At 45.0% G+C, this 26,999-nt stretch overlaps 1 protein-coding gene across 3 annotated transcripts in view; it reads right to left on the reverse strand.

The window, feature by feature from the left end:
- Positions 1 to 26,999, reverse strand: part of LOC129863075 (endothelial PAS domain-containing protein 1-like) — a 115,351-nt gene that overhangs the window by 34,245 nt on the left and 54,107 nt on the right. For all 3 annotated transcript variants that reach the window (XM_055935072.1, XM_055935074.1, XM_055935075.1), the window contains 4 exons: positions 12,673 to 12,821; positions 12,092 to 12,176; positions 4,091 to 4,203; positions 3,684 to 3,886 (listed from right to left, as the gene is read on the reverse strand). In XM_055935072.1, coding sequence (XP_055791047.1) covers positions 3,684 to 3,886; positions 4,091 to 4,203; positions 12,092 to 12,176; positions 12,673 to 12,821 — 550 coding nt within the window. The remainder of the gene's footprint in view (positions 1 to 3,683; positions 3,887 to 4,090; positions 4,204 to 12,091; positions 12,177 to 12,672; positions 12,822 to 26,999) is intronic.

Below are 26,999 nucleotides of genomic sequence, written 5' to 3' on the forward strand. Positions count from 1 at the left end.
ACAGTCTCTCCTCTACCACAGTCTCTCCTCTACCACAGTCTCTCCTCTACCACAGTCTCTCCTCTACCACAGTCTCTCCTCTACCACAGTCTCTCCTCTTCCACAGTCTCTCCTCTACCACAGTCTCTCCTCTACCACAGTCTCTCCTCTACCACAGTCTCTCCTCTTCCACAGTCTCTCCTCTACCACAGTCTCTCCTCTACCACAGCCTCTCCTCTACCACAGCCTCTCCTCTACCACAGCCTCTCCTCTCCCTCCTCTACCACAGCCTCTCCTCTCCCTTTCTCCTCTACCCCAGTCTCTCCTATACCACATTATCTCCTCTACAACAGTATCTCCTCTCCCTCTCTCCTCTACCAGTCTCTCCTCTACCACAGTCTCTCTACCACAACAATAGTAAGGATCAGATAGCTAGGTAATAGTCAACAGGCATGGGACTCCTAGAGCATTACCCACTGGGAACACACTGTTTGCATCAAAGTTGCTTCCATGTCTTTTCAATGGAATTCCGTTGAACCAACGTGCAATAAATGTTGAATTGACGTCTACCTGCCAGCCAGCCAGACTGGAGCACAAATATGTCCTTCCTCACTGCTTTACACCCACACACCGGTTGTGTTGTTTCTGTGATTGAGTGGTTTGGGTTTCAATGTGTTTTTATCTCTGAGTGATATGTTTTTACCTCTGAGAGATGTGGATTTGGGTGTTAAGTACAGTAGAGAGCTCTAAACTCTCCCAATGATGCCTGCATAATCTTCAAACAGAAGAATAGGGATTTTTTTTGTTCTTACATGTCAAGGCTCTGAAAACCTGGGCTGTTAGTTAACCCCAACTAAAGCACCACTGCTGAAATATAGTTAGCTAACTCAACCTTGAGTAAGAAAAACAGCTGGTGGACCTCAATCATAGGTACTTAATATAAAATCATAGACATTTCTTAAAAAGTTAAAACAACGATGTAGACCTTAGATTAACACATAGTTTCCATATTGAAAAAGCATTAATAATGATAATTGCAAGTTTATGGGCCAAGTAGCCTCAATCAAAGTAGCCTCAATCAAAGTAGCCTCAATCAAAGTAGCCTCAATCATTAAACTGTTTTCTTATCCTTGCAGGTGCAACGGTTCAAAATCTGTTGAGACCCGAGCAAGACGGAAAGTTAAATTGAAGTTTAAACCAACATTACATAAACATTTCTGAGTTCCTTCTCTTCTTTCCAGCCTTTCCCCTCTCCTCACGGGCGGTCCAAGAGCAACCCGTGCTGTGCCAGTTGGGAACATCAACCATGACCACTAATGAGCATAATGACGTACGCAAGGCATCATGGGCTGTCGCCTCATTTGCGTAATTAGAGTCAATTTGCGCAAGGATGAAATAAATACAAAATTTGAGAAAAGTAAAAAGGGGCCTCTGTTTCACAGGAAGGTAGACTCTATTCTAGGAAGGAATCTTTTGTCTTTGCATGAGTGCTTGATCAGATTACAGCCAAACCCGACCGGTGTGGTTTTTAGCACTAGCAGCTAGGAGTATGGAATGTTTTTCTCTACCGGTGAGACATTGGCTCTAAGATGGCTGCCGTGTCTGTGACGCAGTTGGCCCAGAGGGGACAGCAGACACTCCTAACGGGGACATCGATCATCACAGGGACATGATGGTAGGACTTGGACTTGTCACTATTGTCACAGTTGTCATGGTGACATGCTGCTTTGGTTGCAGTGGTGATGGGTGCATAGCGCTCTCTTTGTGTGAAGGGCCCAGAGAACATGTTGTGGGTAACCTCTGGTGCTCTTTGATGATGTCGTGCGATGCAAGTCATTCTTGATGTTTTTTTCTCTCTGGTCCTGCCAAACCAAACAGGTTCAGTCAGCAGATCATTATCCCGGCTTGTTTGCATGCTTGTGTGTGTTTGTGTATGTTTGCGAAATTTGTCGTTCAGTGACAGCACTTCATTTGGGGTTTTACCAGCCTGCTACTGCTTACGATTTACATTATAAATGTGTGTCTGAGTCTGTGATCATATATGTCTGTATGAGAAGGTACTTTATGCATGAATATGTACAGTTGAAGTCAGAAGTTTACATAAACTTAGGTTGGAGTCATGAGTCTTATTTTTCAACCACGCCACACATTTCTTGTTAAAACGAACCATAGTTTTGGCAAGTCGGTTAGGACATCTACTTTGTGCATGACACAAGTAATATTTCCAACAATTGTTTACAGACAGATTATTTCACTTATAACCCAATGTATCACAAATCCAGTGGGTCAGAAGTTTACATACACTAAGTTGACTGTGCCTTTAAACAGCTTGGAAAATTCCAGAAAATGATGTCATGGCTTTAGAAGCTTCTGATAGGCTAATTGACATAATTTGAGTCAATTGGAGCTGTACCTGTGGATGTATTTCAAGGCCTACCTTCAAACACAGTGCCTCTTTGCTTGACATCATGGGAAAATGAAAATAAATCAGCCAAGGCCTCAGATTAAAAATGTAGACCTCCACAAGTCTGGTTCATCCTTGGGAGCAATTTCGAAATGCCTGAAGGTACCACGTTCATCTATACAAACAATAATACGCAGGTATAAACGCCATGGGACCACGCAGCCGTCATACTGCTCAGGAAGGAGACGCATTCTGTCTCCCAGAGGTTAACATACTTTAGGGGGGAAAAGTGCAAATCAATCCCAGAACAACAGCAAAGGACCATGTGAAGATGCTGAAGGAAACAGGTACAAAAGTATCTATATCCACAGTAAAATGAGTCCTATATCGACATAACCTGAAAGGCCGCTCAGCAAGGAAGAAGCCACTGCTCCAAAGCTGCCATTAAAAAGCCAGCCTACGGTTTGCAACTGCACATGGGGACAAAGATCGTACTTTTTGGAGAAGTATCCTCTGGTCTGATGAAACAAAAATAGAACTGTTTGGCCATAATGACCATCGTTAAGTTTGGAGGAAAAAGGGGCAGGCTTGCAAGCCAAAGAACACCATCCCAACCGTGAAGCACGGGGGTGGCAGCATCATGTTGTGGGGGTGCTTTGCTGCAGGAGGGACTGGTGCACTTCACAAAATAGATGGCATCATGAGGATGGAAAAATATGTGGATATATTAAAGCAACATCTCAAGACATCAGTCAGGAAGTTAAAGCTTGGTCTCAAATTGGTCTTCCAAATGGACAATGACCCCAGGCATAGAAGTAAAAGTTGAAATATATCATTCTCTCTACAATTATTCTGACATTTCACATTCATTAAAAAAAGTGGTGATCCTAACTGACCTAAGACAGGGAATTTTTACTCTGATTAAATGTCAGGAATTGTGTAAAACGGAGTGTAAATGTATTTGGCTAAGGTGTATTTACACTTCTGACTTCAACTGTATATGAGGATGTTACTATGCATATACAGTATAGAGAGGGAGTGTATGCCTGTGTGTGAGTATGTGAGATGGTTTGTGTGTGTTCCCTGCTGTTACTGTACTGTAAGCTAACGTTCCGTCCCTTCTGCCAGTGTGTGTGTGTGTGTCTGCGTGTGTGCATGTGTGTGTGTGTGTGTGTGTGTGTGTGTGAGTATGTGAGACTGTTTGTGTGTGTTACGTGTCATTACAGTCCTGTAGGTGAGCTGTGTGTCCCTGCTGGGAGTGTGTGTTAGTGTGTGTTATTTATCTGACAGTGTGTGTTACCTGTTGTCACAGTAGGTGAACTTCATGTCCATGCTGTGACGGCTCAGGAAGGTCTTGCTGTCCAGGGGTGTGTCAATGTTGGAGGGGTGGGGGATGGGCTCACACATCATCACCAGGCAGGTGAGAGGAGGCTCCTTGAACCCACACAGCCCATGAGGGGCGCAGCTGTTGTACACCTTGAGGTGGCCCGTGCAGTGCAGAACCTGAGAAAGCAGAGGAGACACACTTATATGAACAATATTTTATATAAGAACTATTATCTGTAACATCTGATATCACCTCAATGATGCAGTACGGTCCTCTTCTGAATAAACAACACAGAATTTACAACCAATAGTAAACAAGCCAAGTAGAGAGTTGTTCATGAGTAGTGGTCTTGGCATCTTCTGTTAGTTCCATGGACTCACTTTCCAGCTGGCTGATTTCAGGTTGACAGTGCGTCCTCGGTTTGTCACTGTGCACTTCATCCGCATGAAGAAGTCTCTCTCAGTGCTGAAGTCTTTCCCCTTTGTTCTAGTGCCTGTGAACAAACATACACAGATATTTTTCACCTTCATTTTCCAATCACATGCTTGCGATATCACAGTTGTTGTGTGAGGTCAAGGTTTCGGTTTCTTACACTCCTCCCTGTCCCACGAACGTGCATGCAAGCACACACAACGGACTCTGCCCCATGTTTCTGACATATCTGGAGCAGCAACTCAGTCCAAAAGGGCTGATCGTAAAGCTGTCAGTGGTGACATCATCTTTACACATTCAGACTCTTTTTTTAACACTCCTTGTTATTGCATTTCCATTTTTATTTTCGTGTGTTGCACTTGCATTCAGTAGCGTCTGAATAACATGATTATGAAGGCATACATGTATGAAAGTTTGTATACTTATTTAAAATGTATATAGTTCTGTCCTGATGTTCTTGTGTGTTAATGTTCTGTATTATGTCATGTTTTAGATTTTGTGTGGACCCCAGGAAGAGCAGGGTTGCTTCAGCACTAACAAGATGGGATCCTAATAAACGTGTAAATACTAAATTGCCACAGGCTGCAGCCAAGCCATTACATCACAAGGTGAGAGTTCAGCCCTCGGACACTAGCCGCTAGCCGTTGAGCAAGACAGAGCCTTATGGGTCCAGCTAATAATAAGGAGTGTTAAAGGGGGGCCCCGTGACGGGGGTGGTGCCAGGGAAAGGTCTGGCATGGCTGGCAGTACGTGTGGACACAACAGCAGCGTCCGCACTTCCACCAACCTTACCATCCTCCTTCATCATTACATAGCTGTTCATTTAGTGTAATTACGTCATTATATAGCTGTTAATTTAGTGTTATTACGTCCTTACATCATTGTATAACTGTTTATTGTACAATGACAAGCGTTCAGAGGGTAGTGGAGTAGTGTTTATAGCCTGGAACTTGAAGTTATGTTAATTATTTGTTGTGGGTGCAATTTTACAACTTCTACTTAACGCATTAGGACCTCCAGATTCTTATTTATTTCACCTTTTTTCGACAGGGAGTCATGCTGAGACTAAGGTCTCTTTTACAGATGAGCCCTGTATACATATAAATATACACTATACACATAAGTACACATTCATATACACAATACACATCAATATACATGCCAATATGTACAATACACATCAATATTCATATCAATACACATCAGTATACACATCAATATACATACATATACACATTAATAGACATCAATAAACACTATAGACATCAATATACACACAGTATACATCAATATACACATTAATATACAGTACATCAATATACACTATACACATCAATATACATGCAAACACAATATAGACATTAATATACACATCTACACACATCAATATCCAGGGATGTACCAAAAAAATCCACCTCTCTAAAAACAAGTCTCTCACTGTTGCTGCCTGCTATAGATCGCCCTCTGCCCCCAGCTGTGCTCTGGACACCATATGTGAACTGATTGCCCCCCCATCTATCTTCAGAGCTCGTGCTGCTAGGTGACTTAAACTGGGACATGCTTAACACCCCAGCCATCCTACAATCTAAGCTTGATGCCCTCAATATCACATACATTATCAATGAACCTACCAGGTACCACCCCGAAGCCGTAAACACGGGCACCCTCATAGATATCATCCTAACCAACTTGCCCTCTAAATACACCTCTGCTGTTTTCAACCAAGATCTCAGCGATCACTGCCTCATTGCCTGCATCTGTAATGGGTCAGCGGTCAAACGACCTCCACTCATCACTGTCAAATGCTCCCTGAAACACTTCAGCGAGCAGGCCTTTCTAATCGACCTGGATCGGGTATCCTGGAAGGATATTGACCTCATCCCGTCAGTAGAGGATGCCTGGTTGTTATTCTTTTTTAAATTCCTTCCTCACCATCTTAAATAAGCATGCCCCATTCAAGAAATGTAGAACCAGGAACAGATATAGCCCTTGGTTCTCTCCAGACCTGACTGCCCTTAACCAACACAAAACATCCTGTGGCGTTCTGCATTAGCATCGAACAGCCCCCGTGATATGCAACGTTTCAGGGAAGTTAGAAATCAATATACACAGGCAGTTAGAAAAGCCAAGGCTAGCTTTTTCAAGCAGAATTTTGCTTCCTGCAACATAAACTCAAAAAAGTTCTGGGACACTGTAAAGTCCATGGAGAAAAAGAACACCTCCTCCCAGCTGCCCACTGAACTGAGGATCGGAAACTCTGTCACCACCGATAAATCCACTATAATTGAGAATTTCAATAAGCATTTTTCAACGGCTGGCCAGGCTTTCCACCTGGCTACCCCTTCCCTGGTCAACAGCACTGCACCTTCCACAGCAACTCGCCCAAGCCTTCCTCATTTCTCCTTCTCCGAAATCAAGTCAGCTGATGTTCTGAAAGAGCTGCAAAATCTGGACCCCTACAAATCAGCCGGGCTAGACAATCTGTACCCTTTCTTTCTAAAATGATCTGCCGAAATTGTTGCAACCCCTATTACTAGCCTGTTCAACCTCTCTTTCGTGTCGTCTGAGATTCCCAAAGATTGGAAAGCAGCTGCGGTCATCCCCCTCTTCAAAGGGGGGACACTCTTGACCCAAACTGCTACAGACCTATATCTATCCTACCCTGCCTTTCTAAGGTCTTCGAAAGCCAAGTCAACAATCAGATTACCGACCATTTCGAGTCCCACCGCACCTTCTCCGCAATGCAATCTGGTTTCAGAGCTGGTCATGGGTGCACCTCTGCCACGCTCAAGGTCCTAAACGATATCTTAACCGCTATAGACAAGAAACAATACTGTGCAGCCATATTCATTGACCTGGCCAAGGCTTTCGACTCTGTCAATCACCACATCCTCATTGCCTGGTTCACCAACTACTTCTCTGATAGAGTTCAGTGTGTCAAATCGGAAGGCCTGTTGTCCGGGCCTCTGGCAGTCTCTATGGGGGTGCCACAGGGTTCAATTCTTGGGCTGACTCTTCTCTGTATACATCAATGATGTCGCTCTTGCTGCTGGTGAGTCTCTGATCCACCTCTACGCAGACGACACCATTCTGTATACATCTATACATCTTTGGGCACCCTCCAGCTTCAATGCCATACAACTCTCCTTCCGTGGCCTCCAACTGCTCTTAAATACAAGTAAAACTAAATGCATGTTCTTCAACCGATCGCTGCCTGCACCTGCCCGCCCGTCCAGCATCCCCACTCTGGACGGTTCTGACTTAGAATATGTGGACAACTACAAATACCTAGGTGTCTGGTTAGACTGTAAATTCTCCTTCCAGACTCACATCAAACATCTCCAATCCAAAGTTAAATCTAGAATTAGCTTCCTATTTTGCAACAAAGCATCCTTCACTCATACTGCCAAACATACCCTTGTAAAACTGACCATCCTACCGATCCTCGACTTCGGCAATGTCATTTACAAAATAGCCTCCAATACCCTACTCAATAAATTGGATGCAGTCTATCACAGTGCCATCCGTTTTGTCATCAAAGCCCCATATACTACCCACCCCTGCGACCTGTATGCTCTCGTTGGATGGCCCTCGTTTCATACTCGTCGCCAAACCCACTGGCTCCAGGTCATCTACAAGACCCTGCTAGGTAAAGTCCCTCCTTATCTCAGCTCGCTGGTCACCATAGCAGCACCCACCTGTAGCACGCGCTCCAGCAGGTATATCTCTCTGGTCACGCCCAAAGCCAATTCCTCCTTTGGCCGCCTCTCCTTCCAGTTCTCTGCTGCCAATGCGTGGAACGAACTTCGAAAATCTCTGAAACTGGAAACACTTATCTCCCTCACTAGCTTTAAGCACCAGCTGTCTGAGCAGCTCACAGATTACTGCACCTGTACATAGCCCATCTATAATTTAGCCCAAACAACTACCTCTTCCCCTACTGTATTTATTTATTTTGCTCCTTTGCACCACATTATTTCTTCTTTGCACATTCTTCCACTGCAAATCTACCATTCCAGTGTTTTACTTGCTATATTGTATTTACCTCGCCACCATGGCCTATTTTTTTGCCTTTACCTCTGTTATCTCACCTCATTTGCTCACATTGTATATAGATATATTTTTATACCGTATTATCGACTGTATGTTTGTTTTACTCCATGTGTAACTTTGTGTTGTTTTATCGAATTGCTATGCTTTATCTTGGCCAGGTCGCAATTGTAAATGACAACTTGTTCTCAACTTGCCTACCTGGTTAAATAAAGGTGAAATAAATAAAAAAAAATACCAAATTAAACACTACACACATCAATATACACATTCATGTGCATCCATATACACATCAATTCACATCAATATACAACAATATACACGACACACATCAATATACACAATAATACACATCAATATACACATCAACACATCAATATACACATCAATATATATATATATATATATATATATATATCTATCAATATATACTACACACATCGATATACTTCAATATACACTATACAAATCAATATACACTATATATATAAAGTGCCAGTCAAAAGTTTGGACACACCTACTCATTCAAAGGTTTTCTTTATTTTACTATGTTCTACGTTGTAGAATAATTGTGAAGACATCAAAATTATGAAATAACACATGGGATCATGTAGTAACCAAAACATTTTTAAACAAATCTAAATATATTTTATATTTGAGATTCTTCAAAGTAGCCGCCCTTTACATTGAAGACAGCCCTAACCTTATTTACATAAGTATTCAGACCCTTTGCTATGACACTGGAAATTGAGCTCAAGTGTAGCGTGCTTCCATTGATCATCCTTGAGATGATTGGAATCCACCTGTGGTAAATTAAATTGATTGGACCTGATTTGGAAAGGCAAACACCTGTCTAAATAAGGTCCCACAGTTGACAGTGCATGTCAGAGCAAAAACCAAGCCATGAGGTCGACGGAATAGTCCGTAGAGCTCGGAGACAGGATTGTGTCGAGGCACAGATCTGGGGAAGGGTACTAAAAATACTATGCAGCGTTGAAGGTCCCTAAGAACACAGTGGCCTCCATTCTTAAATGGAAGAAGTTTGGAACCACCAAGATTCTTCCTAGAGCTGGCCGCCCGGCCAAACTGAGCAATCAGAGGAGAAGGGCCTTAGTCAGGGGGGTGACCAAGAACCCGATGGTCACTGTGACAGAACTCTAGACTTCCTCTGTGCAGATGGGAGAACCTTCCAGAAGGACAACCGTCTCTGTAGCACTCCACCAATCAGGCCTTTATGGTAGAGTGGCCAGACGGAAGCGACTCCTCAGTAAAAGGGACATGACAACCTGCTTGGAGTTTGCCAAAAGGCAACTTAACACTCTCAGACCATGAGAAACAAGATTCTCTGATCTGACGAAACCAAGATTCAACTCGTTAGCCTGAAGGTCAAGCGTCACGTGGCAGCATCATGCTGTGGGGATGTTTTTCAGAGGCAGGGACTGGGAGACTAGTCAGAATCGAGGCAAAGATGAACGGAGCAAAGTACAGCGAGATCCTTGATTGAAACCTGCTCCAGAGCGCTCAGATTCTCAGATTGGGGCGATGGTTCCTCTTCCAACAGGACAATGAACCTAAGTACACAGCCATGACAATGCAGGAGTGGCTTCAGGACAAGTCTCTGAATGTCCTTGAGCCCTGACTTGAACCAAATCTAACATCTCTGGAGAGACCTGAAAATAACTGTGTAGCAATTCTCGCCATTCCAACTTGACAGAGCTTGAGGGGATCTGCAGAGAAGAATGGGAGAAACTCCCCAAATACAGTGTCAAGCTTGTAGCGTCCTACCCAAGAAGACTTGAGGCTGTAATTGCTGCCAAAGGTGCTTCAACAAAGTACTGAGTAAAGGGTCTGAATACTGTAAATTTGATATTACCGTTTTTTAGGTTTTTAAAAATGTGAATAAAATTCAAAAAAACTGTTTTAGCTTTGTCATTATACTATTTAATACATTTTAGAATAAGAATGTAACCTTACAAAATGCGGAAAAAGACAAGGGGCCTGAATACTTTCCAAAGGCACTGTATATATTATACTATAGAACACTCCATGTGCAGAGCGTGTGTGTATCTAATTCAGTGTCCACCCAAAGACAGTATGACCTTTCTGACAATCTCAGAGACACACACTGCTGTGCTCCTCTCTTCTCTCTTATTATTATCTAACCCTGACCCTGACCCTAACTCAGAGAGACACTGTGCTGTGCTCCTCTCTCTTATTATTATCTAACCCTGACCCTGACCCTAACTCAGAGAGACACTGTGCTGTGCTCCTCTCTCTTATTATTATCTAACCCTGACCCTGACCCTAACTCAGAGAGACACTGTGCTGTGCTCCTCTCTCTTATTATTATCTAACCCTGACCCTGACCCTAACTCAGAGAGACACTGTGCTGTGCTCCTCTCTCTTATTATTATCTAACCCTGACCCTGACCCTAACTCAGAGAGACACTGTGCTGTGCTCCTCTCTCTTATTATTATCTAACCCTGACCCTAACCCTAACTCAGAGAGACACTGTGCTGTGCTCCTCTCTCTTATTATTATCTAACCCTGACCCTGACCCTAACTCAGAGAGACACTGTGCTGTGCTCCTCTCTCTTATTATTATCTAACCCTGACCCTAACCCTAACTCAGAGAGACACTGTGCTGTGCTCCTCTCTCTTATTATTATCTAACCCTGACCCTGACCCTAACTCAGAGAGACACTGTGCTGTGCTCCTCTCTCTTATTATTATCTAACCCTGACCCTGACCCTAACTCAGAGAGACACTGTGCTGTGCTCCTCTCTCTTATTATTATCTAACCCTGACCCTAACCCTAACTCAGAGAGACACTGTGCTGTGCTCCTCTCTCTTATTATTATCTAACCCTGACCCTGACCCTAACTCAGAGAGACACTGTGCTGTGCTCCTCTCTCTTATTATTATCTAACCCTGACCCTGACCCTAACTCAGAGAGACACTGTGCTGTGCTCCTCTCTCTTATTATTATCTAACCCTGACCCTGACCCTAACTCAGAGAGACACTGTGCTGTGCTCCTCTCTCTTATTATTATCTAACCCTGACCCTGACCCTAACTCAGAGAGACACTGTGCTGTGCTCCTCTCTCTTATTATTATCTAACCCTGACCCTAACCCTAACTCAGAGAGACACTGTGCTGTGCTCCTCTCTCTTATTATTATCTAACCCTGACCCTGACCCTAACTCAGAGAGACACTGTGCTGTGCTCCTCTCTCTTATTATTATCTAACCCTGACCCTAACCCTAACTCAGAGAGACACTGTGCTGTGCTCCTCTCTCTTATTATTATCTAACCCTGACCCTGACCCTAACTCAGAGAGACACTGTGCTGTGCTCCTCTCTCTTATTATTATCTAACCCTGACCCTAACCCTAACTCAGAGAGACACTGTGCTGTGCTCCTCTCTCTTATTATTATCTAACCCTGACCCTGACCCTAACTCAGAGAGACACTGTGCTGTGCTCCTCTCTCTTATTATTATCTAACCCTGACCCTAACCCTAACTCAGAGAGACACTGTGCTGTGCTCCTCTCTCTTATTATTATCTAACCCTGACCCTGACCCTAACTCAGAGAGACACTGTGCTGTGCTCCTCTCTCTTATTATTATCTAACCCTGACCCTAACCCTAACTCAGAGAGACACTGTGCTGTGCTCCTCTCTCTTATTATTATCTAACCCTGACCCTAACCCTAACTCAGAGAGACACTGTGCTGTGCTCCTCTCTCTTATTATTATTATTATTATTATTATCTAACCGTGACCCTAACCCTAACTCAGAGACACTGTGCTGTGCTCCTCTCTCTTATTATTATCTAACCCTGACCCCAACCCTAACCTTAACCCTAACTCTTTCACATGAACAAAGAGAATAATTACCGGTTTTCAGACTGAGTTTCTCGCGAATCTCGTCGTGGTCGCAGGGGTGGGTGAAGTCAAAGATGCTTTGTCCGGTCAACTCCACCTGTAGAGACACACATATGGTGTCATGCCAGCAAGAACACAGACAGGGCCAACCCTTTGTTACATTGTGGTAACACCACTTCAGCCAAACCAAAGAGACTAGTAACACCTGCATTCAGTCACAGTAAAGAGGTTATGAAGACTGTTGCTCTCTGAGAGCCTTGGTTATCAGAGAGACCAGCAGTGAGAGATATAGTATACAAAGCTGACGGTGTGAGAAGTGAGGGAGGGGTGGAGGCCTTCTGCCCTACGTAGCTACAGTAGATAGTGTGTTTGAGGCAAACAAGCCTCTGACAGGGCTGACATTTCACACGGCTATGAGAGACATCCCCAGCTACAGCCAGTCTCTGCCTGTCTGCCTGTCTGTCCGCCTGTCTGCCTGTCCGCCTGTCCGCCTGTCCGTCTCCAGGGAAAGAGTACTGGATGTATTGTACATAAGAAACAACCCCATTATGTATGATTACATAATGTTTCAATCATGTAATCTTTCTGCTCACCTGTGTTAAGCCCATTAACTTGTTGACGTTTTCTGAGAGGAAGATCATGTCGCCATCAGATGTAACCACAGTGACGAACCCCTCCAGTGACTTCAAATACATAGAGTCCATCTGTCTGTCCTCCTCTGACTCTGCACTGTTGGGGCAGGCTGTGGAAAACACACGTCAGATGTGCAACATTATATAACTGTGTGTGTGTGTCGAGCTTGTTATCCTTCTTGAAGCTCTGGCCAAGGTCCAAAACAAAATTCATACTGCATCTCTAAACACTCCCAAATCGCCTGACCTTCCCTTGGTTGCTTCCCGCGCGCACACACACACACACACACACACACACACACACACACACACACACACACACACACACACACACACACACACACACACACACACACACACACACACACACACACACACACACACACACACACACACACACACACACACAAACAAACTTGAGAAAGGCTGTTGCTTTAATGGCGTCTGTCTTAAGGCACACACTAATGAGTTAGCCTAAACCTTGAGACAAACATTCCACAGTACACTGAAAGTTCATGATATACTAGCCAGTACCTAAATCAAATGAAGCAACACAACCCCAACAATATTCTGCAGTCAGCACCACGTTTCTTGAAGCCAAGTGAGAAAATAGAGATCATGTTAATTTGGCATGGGCTGAAAAGGGAGGCACCAGAACGACTACAGAGTCTCAATGAACAAAACGTGATTCCATGCTGGGGGGGGGGGGGGGGGGGTCGGAAGCCTGTGATTCCTCCAGTGTGCTTCCCTTAGATAAGAGCTGTTCTCCAGGCCTACGGGGGGGGGGGGGGGGGGGGGGGGTTGGCTCAGCATGAGAATGAGGCCCCAGGGGAGCAGCGACTTTCTCATGGGTCCTTGGCTGATGGGAGATTCAACTCCACAGGACCACCTTTGGCCTGAACACTTACCAGGGATTTTGCGTCAGTAGTTTTCTTCCCTATGATTTTGAGTAGAACGTTTGCGATTCTAATAACTCCCATTTGAGCTGTACAGAGACAGAGAAAAAGCTCTTACGAAGGCCTTGAGGCTGATAAATAAAGAGCAGTAATACTATCAAGAGCAGTGTACGGTTTTCTTCTATTTTCTCAGCTGTACAGAGACATAACATGGTTAAATGTAGGTTAATAGGTACAGTATAATCAACATCACAATGCATGACTAATAGTTTCAACAAAAGCACCGATTGTAAGTCACATAATGCCATATCTTGCATCGTTTAATGTAGTGTGTACTGTATCCACCTACGGATCTGAGCTCGGAGGACTTCCTCTTGAATGTTACATTTCACCCCATGTCAGAATCACTGCAGCTCAGTGCAAATGCAACAAATTGAACCATTGTAGGGGTGTTGGTGAGACAATGTCATGGCAGCTACATACTTTAACAGGCAGCCTGCTTCTGTTGTCAAATAAGGCTGGTGGTTTTCGTTAAAACTGAGAATGTTAAATCAAGCTTAATTTAATCTTTATCCCTGGGAATATCTGAAATTGACTCAATCAGTCAATCATTCATTCAGTGTCATAGTGGCTGTCTGAGGGCCCAGTGTGTCAGTGTCCCAGAATCACATGGGCTGCTCTTAAAAAACACAAGTGTTTCCCTACTGCTGCGGCAGTGTGTGTGTGTGTGTGTGTGTGTGTTTGTGTGTGTGTGTGTGTAGGCGAGGGGGAGTTGCATGGCGCCGGGGAAGGTCTGTGTTATGGCTGAGTTCAGAGAAGGAGCGTCAGCCTTACAGTGGCAGCAGCCGGGCTTTCCACTGAGCGCCTTAATATCTTGCTCTCCATCCAACTCCAATCAGAAGCAACAGACATGCAGATAAGATAATTGTCTGTACCATCTCCCCTCTACAGAGCTATTCTATCCCTCTCTCACTCCCCTTCCACTACTGTCTCTCACCGCCCCACTCCAGCATATTCTGAACCCATACATTCCATCTCATTTTCTGTATCGCTCACCTTCTAACTGTCCCGAAAACACCTATAGGTAGAACACCTTCTAACTGGCCCTAAACCACCTATAGGTAGAACACCTTCTAAATGGCCCTAAAACACCTATAGGTAGAAAACCTTCTAAAGGGCTCTAAAACATCTATAGGTAGAACACCTTCTAACTGGCTCTAAAACATCTACAGGTAGAACACCTTCTAACTGTCTCTAAAACACCTACAGGAAGAACACCTTCTAAATGGCTCTAAAACACCTACAGGAAGAACACCTTCTAACTGTCCCTAAAACACCTACAGGAAGAACACCTTCTAACTGACTCTAAAACACCTACAGGAAGAACACCTTCTAACTGGCTCTAAAACACTTACAGGAAGAACACCTTCTAACTGGCCCTAAAACACCTACAGGAAGAACTCCTTCTAACTGGCTCTAAAACACCTACAGGAAGAACACCTTCTATTTAGCCCTAAAACACCTACAGGAAGAACACCTTCTAACTGGCTCTAAAACACCTACAGGAAGAACACCTTCTAACTGGCCCTAAAACATCTACAGGTAGAACACCTTCTAAATGGCCCTAAAACCACCTATAGGTAGAACACCTTCTAACTGGCCCTAAAATACCTACAGGAAGAACACCTTCTAAATGGCCCTAAAACACCTATAGGTAGAAAACCTTCTAAATGGCCCTAAAACACCTATAGGTAGAACACCTTATAAATGGCCCTAAAACACCTACAGGTAGAAAACCTTATAAAGGGCTCTAAACCACCTATAAGTAAAACACCTTCTAACTGGCCCTAAAACATCTATAGTTAGAACACCTTATAACTGGCCCTAAAATACCCTGAAACACATATAGGTAGAACACCTTCTAACTGGCCCTAAAACACCTACAGGAAGAACACCTTCAACTGGCTCTAAGCCACCTATAGGTAGAACACATTCTAACTGGCCCTAAAACACCTACAGGAAGAACACCTTCTAACTGGCTCTAAAACACCTACAGGAAGAACACCTTCTAACTGGCCCTAAAACACCTACAGGAAGAACTCCTTCTAACTGGCCCTAAAACACATACAGGAAGAACACCTTCTAACTGGCTCTAAACCACCTATAGGTAGAACACCTTCTAAATGGCCCTAAAACCACCTATAGGTAGAACACCTTCTAAATGGCCCTAAAACCACCTATAGGTAGAACACCTTCTAGCTGGCTCTAAACCACCTGTAGGTAGAACACATTCTAAAGGGCTCTAAACCACCTATAAGTAAAACACCTTCTAACTGGCTCTAAAACACCTACAGGAAGAACACCTTCTAACTGGCCCTAAAACACCTACAGGAAGAACACCTTCTAACTGGCTCTAAACCACCTATAGGTAGAACACCTTCTAAATGGCCCTAAAACCACCTATAGGTAGAACACCTTCTAAATGGCCCTAAAACCACCTATAGGTAGAACACCTTCTAGCTGGCTCCAAACCACCTGTAGGTAGAACACATTCTAAAGGGCTCTAAACCACCTATAAGTAAAACACCTTCTAACTGGCCCTAAAACCACCTATAGGTAGAACACCTTCTAGCTGGCTCTAAACCACCTATATGTAGAAAAATGCAAAACAGATAAATCTAAACAAGCCTAATTATCTTATTGAGTGAATTCACTTAAAATGTTTTTTTTTTCTTGTTTTTTTGTACCAATCTTCTTTTAACTAACTTATTTTAACTAAGGCATAATACTAGTAGTTGATCTTATGTCAAAATGTTTTACCTTAATCATCTTATAAGATATTTAGGCTTGCTTAGATTTCACATTTTGCTATGCAGTTACACTGTTTGACCAGAAGAGATGGCAAACAGACTTTTAACAAAGTACACCTGTCATGCACTGACCATAGAGAGCCCTTGTTTCTCTATTGTGTAGTAGGTCAGGGCGTGACGAGGGGGTGTTCTAGTTTAAAACCTTTTCTCAATAGGGGGGCGCCATTTCGACTTTGTAAAAATTCGTTCCCAAATTAAACTGCCTTGTACTCAATTCTTGCTCGTACAATATGCATATTATTACTATTGGATAGAAAACACTCTCTAGTTTCTAAACCCGTTTGAATTATATCTGTGAGTAAAACAGAACTCATTTTGCAGCAAACTTTCTGTCAGGAAGTGAGAAATCTGAAATCGGGCACTCTGTTCCAGGGTCAGTTTATTAATTTGCATGTAATCTATGGGTCGACATGCACTGCATACGCCTTCCCCTAGATGTCAGTAAGCAGTGAGAATTGGAATGGGGTGTCTAGGTAGATCTGAGGCCGTACAAAAGCTCTTGGAACCGGGTGTGCAGTCTTTTCAACGTTCGTCATGGCGCAAGACAGACCTCAGGATTGCATTCTGAAAAGCTCTCGTTATAGGCGTTAGATATATCCGGCTCTGATGTTATTCGATATAGGTGTTAAAAACATCATAATGTAGTTATTTTAAACCGAGTTATATCAGTTTATATCAGTATATAGGCGATTTTCGGTATTTTATTTGTGCTGCGTTATGGTGAGTTGGACACGTCTGGGCCACATGGTTAATGTTTGCTGCTAATTCCAAAGTTGAAGATGACAATCTACAACCGAGCAACGATTATTCTGGACAAGGACAACTTGCACAAGATTCTGATGGAAGCTCATCAAATAGTAAGAACTATTTATGATGTTAATTCGTATTTCTGTTGAAAAATGTTAAACTATTATTCCACCATTAATTTGGTGCGGTCTCGCTTTAACGCACGCTGTATGTCGTAGTAACGTTAATTTTAAAAATCTAACACAGCGGTTGCATTAAGAACTAATGTATCTTTCATTTGCTGTCCAACCTGTATTTTTTTGTCAAGTTTATGATTAGTTATCGATTAGATTAGGTGCCTCTCCCAAGATTTTTGTTTGCAGTTTGGCTACTATTCTCATTGTATAACCACGATTTGTGCCGCTAAATATGCACATTTTCGAACAAACCATATATGTATTGTGTAATATGATGTTATAGGACTGTCATCTGATGAAGTTTTGAGAAGGTTAGTGAAAAATGTAATATCTTTTGCTGGTTTATTCGCTATCGCTAACGTGCATGAATCAATGCTGCTGTGTGGTTGGCTATTGTAGTAAGCTAATATAATGCTATATTGTGTTTTCGCTGTAAAACACTTCAAAAATCTGAAATATTGACTGTATTCACAAGATGTTTGTCTTTCATTTGCTGTACGCTGTGTATTTTTCATAAATGTTTTATGATGAGTATTTAGGTAATTCACATTGGTCTCTGTAGTTATTCTAGCTGCTTTGGTGAGATTTTGTGATGGTGGCTGCAATGTAAAACTATGATTTATACCTGAAATATGCACATTTTTCGAACAAAACATATGCTATACAATAAATATGTTATCAGACTGTCATCTGATGAAGTTGTTTCTTGGTTAGTGACTAGTTATATCTTTATTTGGTCGAATTTGTGATAGCTACCTATGCAGTAAAAAAATGGTGGAGAAAAAAAGTTGGGTCTTTTGCTATCGTGGTTAGCTAATAGAAATACATATTGTGTCTTCCCTGTAAAACATTTTAAAAATCAGAAATGATGGCTGGATTCACAAGATGTGTATCTTTCATCTGGTGTCTTGGACTTGTGATTTCATGATATTTAGATGCTAGTATTTATTTGTGGCGCTATGCTAGGCTATGCTAGTCAGCTTTTTTACTGATAAGGGTGCTCCCGGATCCGGGATGAGTACCAAGTAAAAGTTATAATGTCTATGTTGGTGTTTTGGTTTGGTTCCCAATTAGAGGCAGCTGGTAATCGTTGCCTCTAATTGGGGATCATATTTAAGTAGCTGTTTTTCCCACCTGTGTTTGTGGGATATTATTTTGTGTTTGTGCACTACGTAGTCACGTTTCGTTTGATCTTTATTTGTTTTTGTTCGAAGTTTCACTTGATAATAAAGATGTGGAACTCTACGTACGCTGCGCCTTGGTCCGCCTCTACACACGATCGTGACAGAATATCCCACCACAACAGGACCAAGCAGCTTGCCCAGGATGGGAAGGGATCCTGGACTTGGGAGGAGATATTGGATGGGATGGGATCCTGGACTTGGGAGGAAATCCTGGCAGGACAGGATCGCCTTCCTTGGCGGCAGACTTAAGGAGAGAAGGGAGGACAGTGACGACGCCGAGGTTCGCGGCCACTTAGAAAGCCCAAAAAACAGCCCAAATCTTTTTTTTGGGGGGGGGGGGGGGGGGTACACGGGGTGGTCGGCAGAGCCGGGGAGTGAACCAGAGCCCGTGTGGGAGAGGATGTAGAAATTGGAGGGGAGTGAACGGAGGGAGTCAGCTCCCCGTACTCGTCCTGAGGAGCATGCGATCAGTCTGGTAAAACCTGTGCCGGCTCCACGCACCAGGTGTCCAGTGCGCCTCCACAGCCCAGTACGTCCTGTGCCAGCTCCCCGCACTCACTGTGCGGAGTGTGTCATCAGTCCGGTGAAACCTGGGCCGGCTCCACGCATCTGGCCTCCAGTGCGCCTCCCCAATCCGGTACGTCCTGTGTCTCCTCCTCGCACTCTCCCTGAAGTACGTGTCCCCAACCCGGTACGTCCTGTGCCTGCTTCCTGCACTCGCCCTGAAATGCCAGAGACGGTCACGGAGGCATTGGGGAAGTTAGGAGAGACAGAGATGAGAGAGATGTTGTGCAACTGTGTTCTGCTTCACATCCGACCAGGGGATCCGGTTAGCAGTCTGGTGCAACCTGTTCCGGCACCACGTATCAGGCCTCCAGTGCGCCTCCCCAGTCCGGTACGTCCTGTGCCTGCTCCTCGCACTCGCCCTGAAGTGTGTGTCACCAGTCCGGTGCAACCTGTACAGGCCCCACGCATCAGGTCTCCAGTGCGCCTCCCCAGTCCGGTACATCCTGTGCCTGCTCCCCGCACTCGCCCTGAAGTGCATGTCACCAGTCCGGTGCCACTTGTACCGGCTCCACGCACTAGGCCTCCAGTGCACATTCACAGTCCAGAGCTTCCGGCGGCGGTTCCCAGTCCAGAGCTTCCGGCGACGGTTCCCAGTCCAGAGCTTCCGGCGACGGTTCCCGGTCCGGAACCTCCTGAGACGGTCCACGGTCCGGAACCTCCTGAGACGATCCACGGTCCGGTACCTCCTGAGACGATCCACGGTCCGGTACCTCCTGAGACGATCCACAGTCCGGTACCTCCTGAGACGATCCACAGTCAGGAACCTCCTGAGACGATCCACAGTCAGGAACCTCCTGAGACGATCCACAGTCCGGAACCTCCTGAGTCGGTCCACAGTCCGGAACCTCCTGAGACGGTCCACAGTCCGGAACCTCCTGAGACGGTCCACAGTCCGGAACCTCCTGCGACAGTCCGGAGCTTCCAGGCAAGGAGTCTAGTCTAGCTCCAGGGCCGGAGCCTTCCTCTGCGCCGATGCCCAGTCCAAGCACAGTGTCCAGTCCCAATCCAAGGTCGGAGCCTTTCTCTGTGCCGGTGTCCAGTCCAAGCACGGCGTCCGGTCCAGCTCCATGGCCGGAGCCTTCCTCTGCACCGATGCCCAGTCTAGGCACGGCGTCCAACCCAGCTCCAGGGCCGGAGCCCTTCTCTGCGCCGATTCCCAGTCCAGGCACGTCATTCATCCCGGCGCCATGGTCGGATCCGGGGTCTGGGGGAGGGCTACAACCCGCACCGGGGCCGCCACCGGCACTAGTCACCCCCCTAACCCTCCCATTTGGTTTCAGGTTTTGCGGCCGGAGTCCGCACCTTTGGGAGGGGGTACTGTCACGCCCTGACCATAGAGAGCCTTTGTTTCTCTATGGTGTAGTAGGTCAGGGTGTGACGAGGGGGTGTTCTAGTTTAAAATGTCTATGTTGGTGTTTTGGTTTGGTTCCCAATTAGAGGCAGCTGGTAATCGTTGCCTCTAATTGGGGATCATATTTAAGTAGCTGTTTTTCCCCACCTGTGTTTGTGGGATATTATTTTGTGTTTGTGCTTGTGCACTACGTAGTCACGTTTCGATGGTTCTTTATTTGTTTTTGTTTGAAGTTTCACTTGATAATAAAGATGTGGAACTCTACGTATGCTGTGCCTTGGTCCGTCTCTACACACGATCGCGACAACACCTGTTAATTGAAATGCATTCCAGGTGACTACCTCATGAAGCTGGTTGAGAAAATGCCAAGAGTTTGCAAAGCTGTCATCAAGGCAAAGGGTGGCTACTTTGAAGAATCTCAAATATAAAATATATTTTGATTTGTTTAACAGTTTTTTGGTTACTACATGACTCCATATGTGTTATTTCATAGTGTTGATGTCTTCACTATTATTCTACAATATAGAAAATAGCAAAAATAAAGAAAAACCCTTTAATGAGTAGGTGTGTCCAAACTTTTGACTGGTACTGTAAATATATATAAAATATAAATGTATGCATTGATAGTAGTGATAAGCATAAGCTTTATGAGGAAAAAGGTGGTGAAGGCACTTTGATGTGCGTTTGTGTGTTAGTGATGCGCAGATTGACTCATAACCCGCAGTCCGCACCATTATATCTCTGGGGCAGGCGGGTTTAGGGCAGGCACGTGCACAGATAGGGCTCTACCTGTAAAGAGCACATGCTCCTTTGCCCTTCCAGTCTCCAAAGTGCCCTTTTGGGTGGTGGCCAGACCCGGCGCCAGGATAAAGTGACTAAGTGGACAGTTGAAATCGGCTAGAGGGCACCATTTTTTGGGATCTTGCATTGGAATTATATTGAATGCTTATATAATCACACTATACCACAATAAAGTTCAAATGCCAAGATCATTGAGTGTTTTTGAAGTGACAGGAAGGTTACAGATTTCGTGCCAATCTCCGCTGTTTTGGTAATAAATATAGGCTTCAAGATAGATAGGGTATTTCACCAATTACAAACAACCTATATGAATGCAGCCGTACACACAGCTGTCTTACCAAAATAATGCAAACTAAATGCTTAAAGTAGTAGACTAGTTATTCATGCATGAAAAACAAAACTACAGAAGAGGAGTTTGGATTAGAATACGGACACAACTGCGAATGCGAAGCATGAACGCGAGCAGAACAAAACAAAACATCAGATCGATAAAGGCATGACACCATCTACAGTATATGTCCGCTAGTCACATTAACAGTAAACAAACGCTGTAAACAAAAGGCGAATGGAGATCCAAATAACCAAAACATAGCCTACAGCCTACTAATGTGAGTGAGATGCAGCCATTCACAGCTGTCTGAATGGCTGCAGAAATATAAATATATAGGCCTTCAAACATGGAAAACCATGCCACTTATAAGTTCAGCAACACGTTGTGATATGCCGCAATACACTTCTGTGAATAAATTTGAACATGTTTCCAATACGTACAGTTCCATGTACAACCACGAATACCAATAGGCTACCAAGAAACCATAATAGAATGGATCTATTTCTATGATGAAACATGCTGATATGTAGCTATACCTAGCGGTGGCATTTGAGTTCTTGCATTGCAATGATGTGAATTCTGCTTATATCAAAATATACCTCAATAAACATAAAAGTTGAAATTCTTTTGACCAAGAAGTGACAGGTTGGCGCTAAATCGCTGCTGCTCTCTATCAGCACCATGGAAAGCGCCCTACACACTAAGTCAAGATTTTGATTAAAACTAACCAGCTAGATTGTTTCTTACCTTTTCAGAAGAGCCACAATTATGTGTCCTCAAAAAAAGCCTATAACTAATTACAAAAACACTATTCCTTGTGTTTCCATCTTTTATTTTTATTTTTTTATTTCACCTTTATTTAACCAGGTAGGCTAGTTGAGAACAAGTTCTCATTTGCAACTGCGACCTGGCCAAGATAAAGCATTGCAGTGTGAACAGACAACAACACAGAGTTACACATGGAGTAAACAATAAACAAGTCAATAACATGGTAGGAAAAAGAGAATCTATATACAATGTGTGCAAAAGGCATGAGGTAGGCAATAAATCGAATAATTACAATTTAGCAGATTAACACTGGAGTGATAAATCATCAGATGATCATGTGCAAGAAGAGATACTGGTGTGCAATAGAGCAGAAAAGTAAATAAATAAAAGCAGTATGGGGGTGAGGTAGGTAAATTGGGTGGGTAGTTTACAGATGGACTATGTACTCTGTAGCATATACGATAAAATATAGAAATTAAAGTTAAAGGATTGTATCTTACCTGAATAGCAAGTTGCAAAATAGTCTGCTTTGCCCCCCCAAAAGTATTATCATATTTTTCCCCTCAACAGTATTCTCATCTTTGTCCCCCCAACAGTATTCTCATCTTTGCCCCCCCCCCCCCCCCCCAACAGCATTCTCATCTTTGTCCCCACCCAACAGTATTCTCATCTTGCCCCCCCCCTCAACAGTATTCTCGTCTTTGCCCCCCCCACAACAGTATTCTCATCTTTGCCACCCCCCCACAACAGTATTCTCATCTTTGCCACCCCCCAACAGTATTCTCATCTTCCCCCCCCAACAGTATTCTCATCTTTGCCACCCCCAACAGTATTCTCATCTTCCCCCCCCCCCCCCCAAACAGTATTCTCATCTTTGCCCCCCCCAACAGCATTCTCATCTTTGCCCCCCCATCAGTATTTTCATCTTCCCCCCCCCCCCCCCCAACAGCATTCTCATCTTTGCCCCCTCCCATCAGTATTCTCATCTCCCCCCCCCCCCCCAACAGTATTCTCATCTCCCCCCCCAACATTATTCTCATCTTTGCCACCCCCAACAGTATTCTCATCTTTCCCCCCCCCCCCCCCCCAAACAGTATTCTCATCTTTGCCCCCCCCCCCCCCCAACAGTTTTCTCATCTTTGTCCCCTCAACAGTATTCTCATCTTTGCCCCCCCCCCCCCCCCCTCAACAGTATTCTCATCTTTGTCCCCCCAACAGTATTCTCATCTTTGCCCCCTCAACAGTATTCTTATCTTTGTCCCCTCAACAGTATTCTCATCTTTGTCCCCTCAACAGTATTCTCATCTTTGCCCCCCCCCCCCCCCCCCCAACAGTATTCTCATCTTTGCCCCCCAACAGTATTCTCATCTTTGTCCCCTCAACAAAATTTTCATCTTTTCCCCCCCCCAAACAGTATTCTCATATTTGCCCCCCCATCAGTATTCTCATCTTTGTCCCCCCCCATCAGTATTCTCATCTTTGCACCCCCCCCCCCCTCCTCAACAGTATTCTCATCTTTGTCCCCTCAACAGTATTCTCATCTTTGCCCCCCCCCCAACAGTATTCTCATCTTTGCCACCCCCCCCCCAACAGTATTGTCATCTTCGTGCCCTCAATAGTATTCTCATCTTTGCCCCCTCAACAGTATTCTCATCTTTTACCCCGCAACAGTATTCTCATCTTCGTCCCCTCAACAGTATTCTCATCTTTGCCCCCCCCCCCCCAAAAGTATTCTCATCTTTGTCCCCTCAACAGTATTCTCATCTTTTCGCCCCACCTCCCCCCCCCAACAGTATTCTCATCTTTGCCCCCTCAACAGTATTCTCAGCTTTGCCCCCTCAACAGTATTCTCATCTTTTCCCCCCCCAACAGTATTCTCATCTTTGCCCCCCCCCAAAACAGTATTCTCATCTTTGTCCCCCCAACAGTATTCTCATCTTCCCCCCCCTAACAGTATTCTTATCTTTGCCACCCCCACCAGTATTCTCATCTTTGCCCCCCAACAGTATTCTCATCTTCGTCCCCTCAACAGTATTCTCATCTTTGCCCCCCCCCCCCCCCTCAACAGTATTCTCATCTTTGTCCCCCCAACAGTATTCTCATCTTTGCCCCCTCAACAGTATTCTCATCTTTGTCCCCTCAACAGTATTCTCATCTTTGTCCCCTCAACAGTATTCTCATCTTTGCCCCCCCCCCCCCCCCCCAACAGTATTCTCATCTTTGCCCCCCAACAGTATTCTCATCTTCGTCCCCTCAACAAAATTCTCATCTTTCCCCCCCCCCAAACAGTATTCTCATCTTTGCCCCCCCATCAGTATTCTCATCTTTGTCCCCCCCATCAGTATTCTCATCTTTGCACCCCCCCCCCCCCCCCCAACAGTATTCTCATCTTTGTCCCCTCAACAGTATTCTCATCTTTGCCCCCCCCCCAACAGTATTCTCATCTTTGCCACCCCCCCCCCCCAACAGTATTGTCATCTTCGTCCCCTCAACAGTATTCTCATCTTTGCCCCCTCAACAGTATTCTCATCTTTTACCCCGCAACAGTATTCTCATCTTCGTCCCCTCAACAGTATTCTCATCTTTGCCCCCCCCCCCCCAAAAGTATTCTCATCTTTGTCCCCTCAACAGTATTCTCATCTTTTCGCCCCCCCCCCCCCCCCCCAACAGTATTCTCATCTTTGCCCCCTCAACAGTATTCTCAGCTTTGCCCCCTCAACAGTATTCTCATCTTTTCCCCCCCCAACAGTATTCTCATCTTTGCCCCCCCCCAAAACAGTATTCTCATCTTCGTCCCCCCAACAGTATTCTCATCTTCCCCCCCCTAACAGTATTCTCATCTTTGCCACCCCCACCAGTATTCTCATCTTTGCCCCCCAACAGTATTCTCATCTTCGTCCCCTCAACAGTATTCTCATCTTTGCCCCCCCCCCCCCCCCCCCAACAGTATTCTCATCTTTGCCCCCCAACAGTATTCTCATCTTCGTCCCCTCAACAGAATTCTCATCTTTGCCCCCCCCAAACAGTATTCTCATCTTTGTCCCCCCCCCCCCCCAACAGCATTCTCATCTTTGCCCCCCCATCAGTATTCTCATCTTTGTCCCCCCATCAGTATTCTCATCTTTGCACCCCCCCCCCCCCCCCAACAGTATTCTCATCTTTGTTCCCTCAACAGTATTCTCATCTTTGCCACCCCCCCCCCCCCCCAACAGTATTGTCATCTTCGTCCCCTCAACAGTATTCTCATCTTTGCCCCCTCAACAGTATTCTCATCTTTTCCCCCCCAACAGTATTCTCATCTTCGTCCCCTCAACAGTATTCTCATCTTTGCCCATCCCCCCCCAAAAGTAGTCTCATCTTTGTCCCCTCAACAGTATTCTCATCTTTGCCCCCCCCCCCAACAATATTCTCATCTTTGCCCCCCCCCCCCAAAAGTAGTCTCATCTTTGTCCCCTCAACAGTATTCTCATCTTAGCCCCCTCAACAGTATTCTCATCTTTGCCCCCTCAACAGTATTCTCATCTTTTCCCCCCCAACAGTATTCTCATCTTTGCCCCCCCACAACAGTATTCTCATCTTCCCCCCCCCCAACAGTATTCTCATCTTTGCCACCCCCAACAGTATTCTCATCTTCCCCCCCCCCCCCAAACAGTATTCTCATCTTTGCCCCCCCAACAGCATTCTCATCTTTGCCCCCCCCATCAGTATTCTCATCTTTGCCCCCCCCCAACAGTATTCTCATCTTTGCCACCCCCAACAGTATTCTCATCTTCCCCCCCCCCCCCCAAACAGTATTCTCATCTTTGCCCCCCCAACAGCATTCTCATCTTTGCCCCCCCATCAGTATTCTCATCTTTCCCCCCCCCCCAACAGTATTCTCATCTTTGCCACCCCCAACAGTATTCTCATCTTTCTCCCCCCCCCAAACAGTATTCTCATCTTTGCCCCCCCCAACAGCATTCTCATCTTTGCCCCCCCCAACAGTATTCTCATCTTTGCCCCCTCAACAGTATTCTCATCTCTTTCCCTTTAACAGTATTCTCATGTTTGTCCCCTCAACAGTGTTCTCATCTTTGCCACCCCCCCCCACCAGTATTCTCATCTTTGCCACCCCCAACAGTATTCTCATCTTTCCCCCCCCCCCCAAACAGTATTCTCATCTTTGCCCCCCCCAACAGCATTCTCATCTTTGCCCCCCCCAACAGTATTCTCATCTTTGCCCCCTCAACAGTATTCTCATCTCTTTCCCTTTAACAGTATTCTCATGTTTGTCCCCTCAACAGTATTCTCATCTTTGCCACCCCCCCTCCCTCCAGTATTCTCATCTTTGCCCCCCAACAGTATTCTCATCTTCGTCCCCTCAACAGTATTCTCATCTTTGCACCCCCCCCCCCCCCCCAACAGTATTCTCATCTTTGTCCCCTCAACAGTATTCTCATCTTTGCCCCCCCCCCAACAGTATTCTCATCTTTGCCACCCCCCCCCCAACAGTATTGTCATCTTCGTCCCCTCAACAGTATTCTCATCTTTGCCCCCTCAACAGTATTCTCATCTTTTACCCCGCAACAGTATTCTCATCTTCGTCCCCTCAACAGTA

The sequence above is a fragment of the Salvelinus fontinalis genome, chromosome 1 (assembly GCF_029448725.1).
Source record: "Salvelinus fontinalis isolate EN_2023a chromosome 1, ASM2944872v1, whole genome shotgun sequence".
NCBI lineage: Eukaryota > Metazoa > Chordata > Actinopteri > Salmoniformes > Salmonidae > Salvelinus > Salvelinus fontinalis.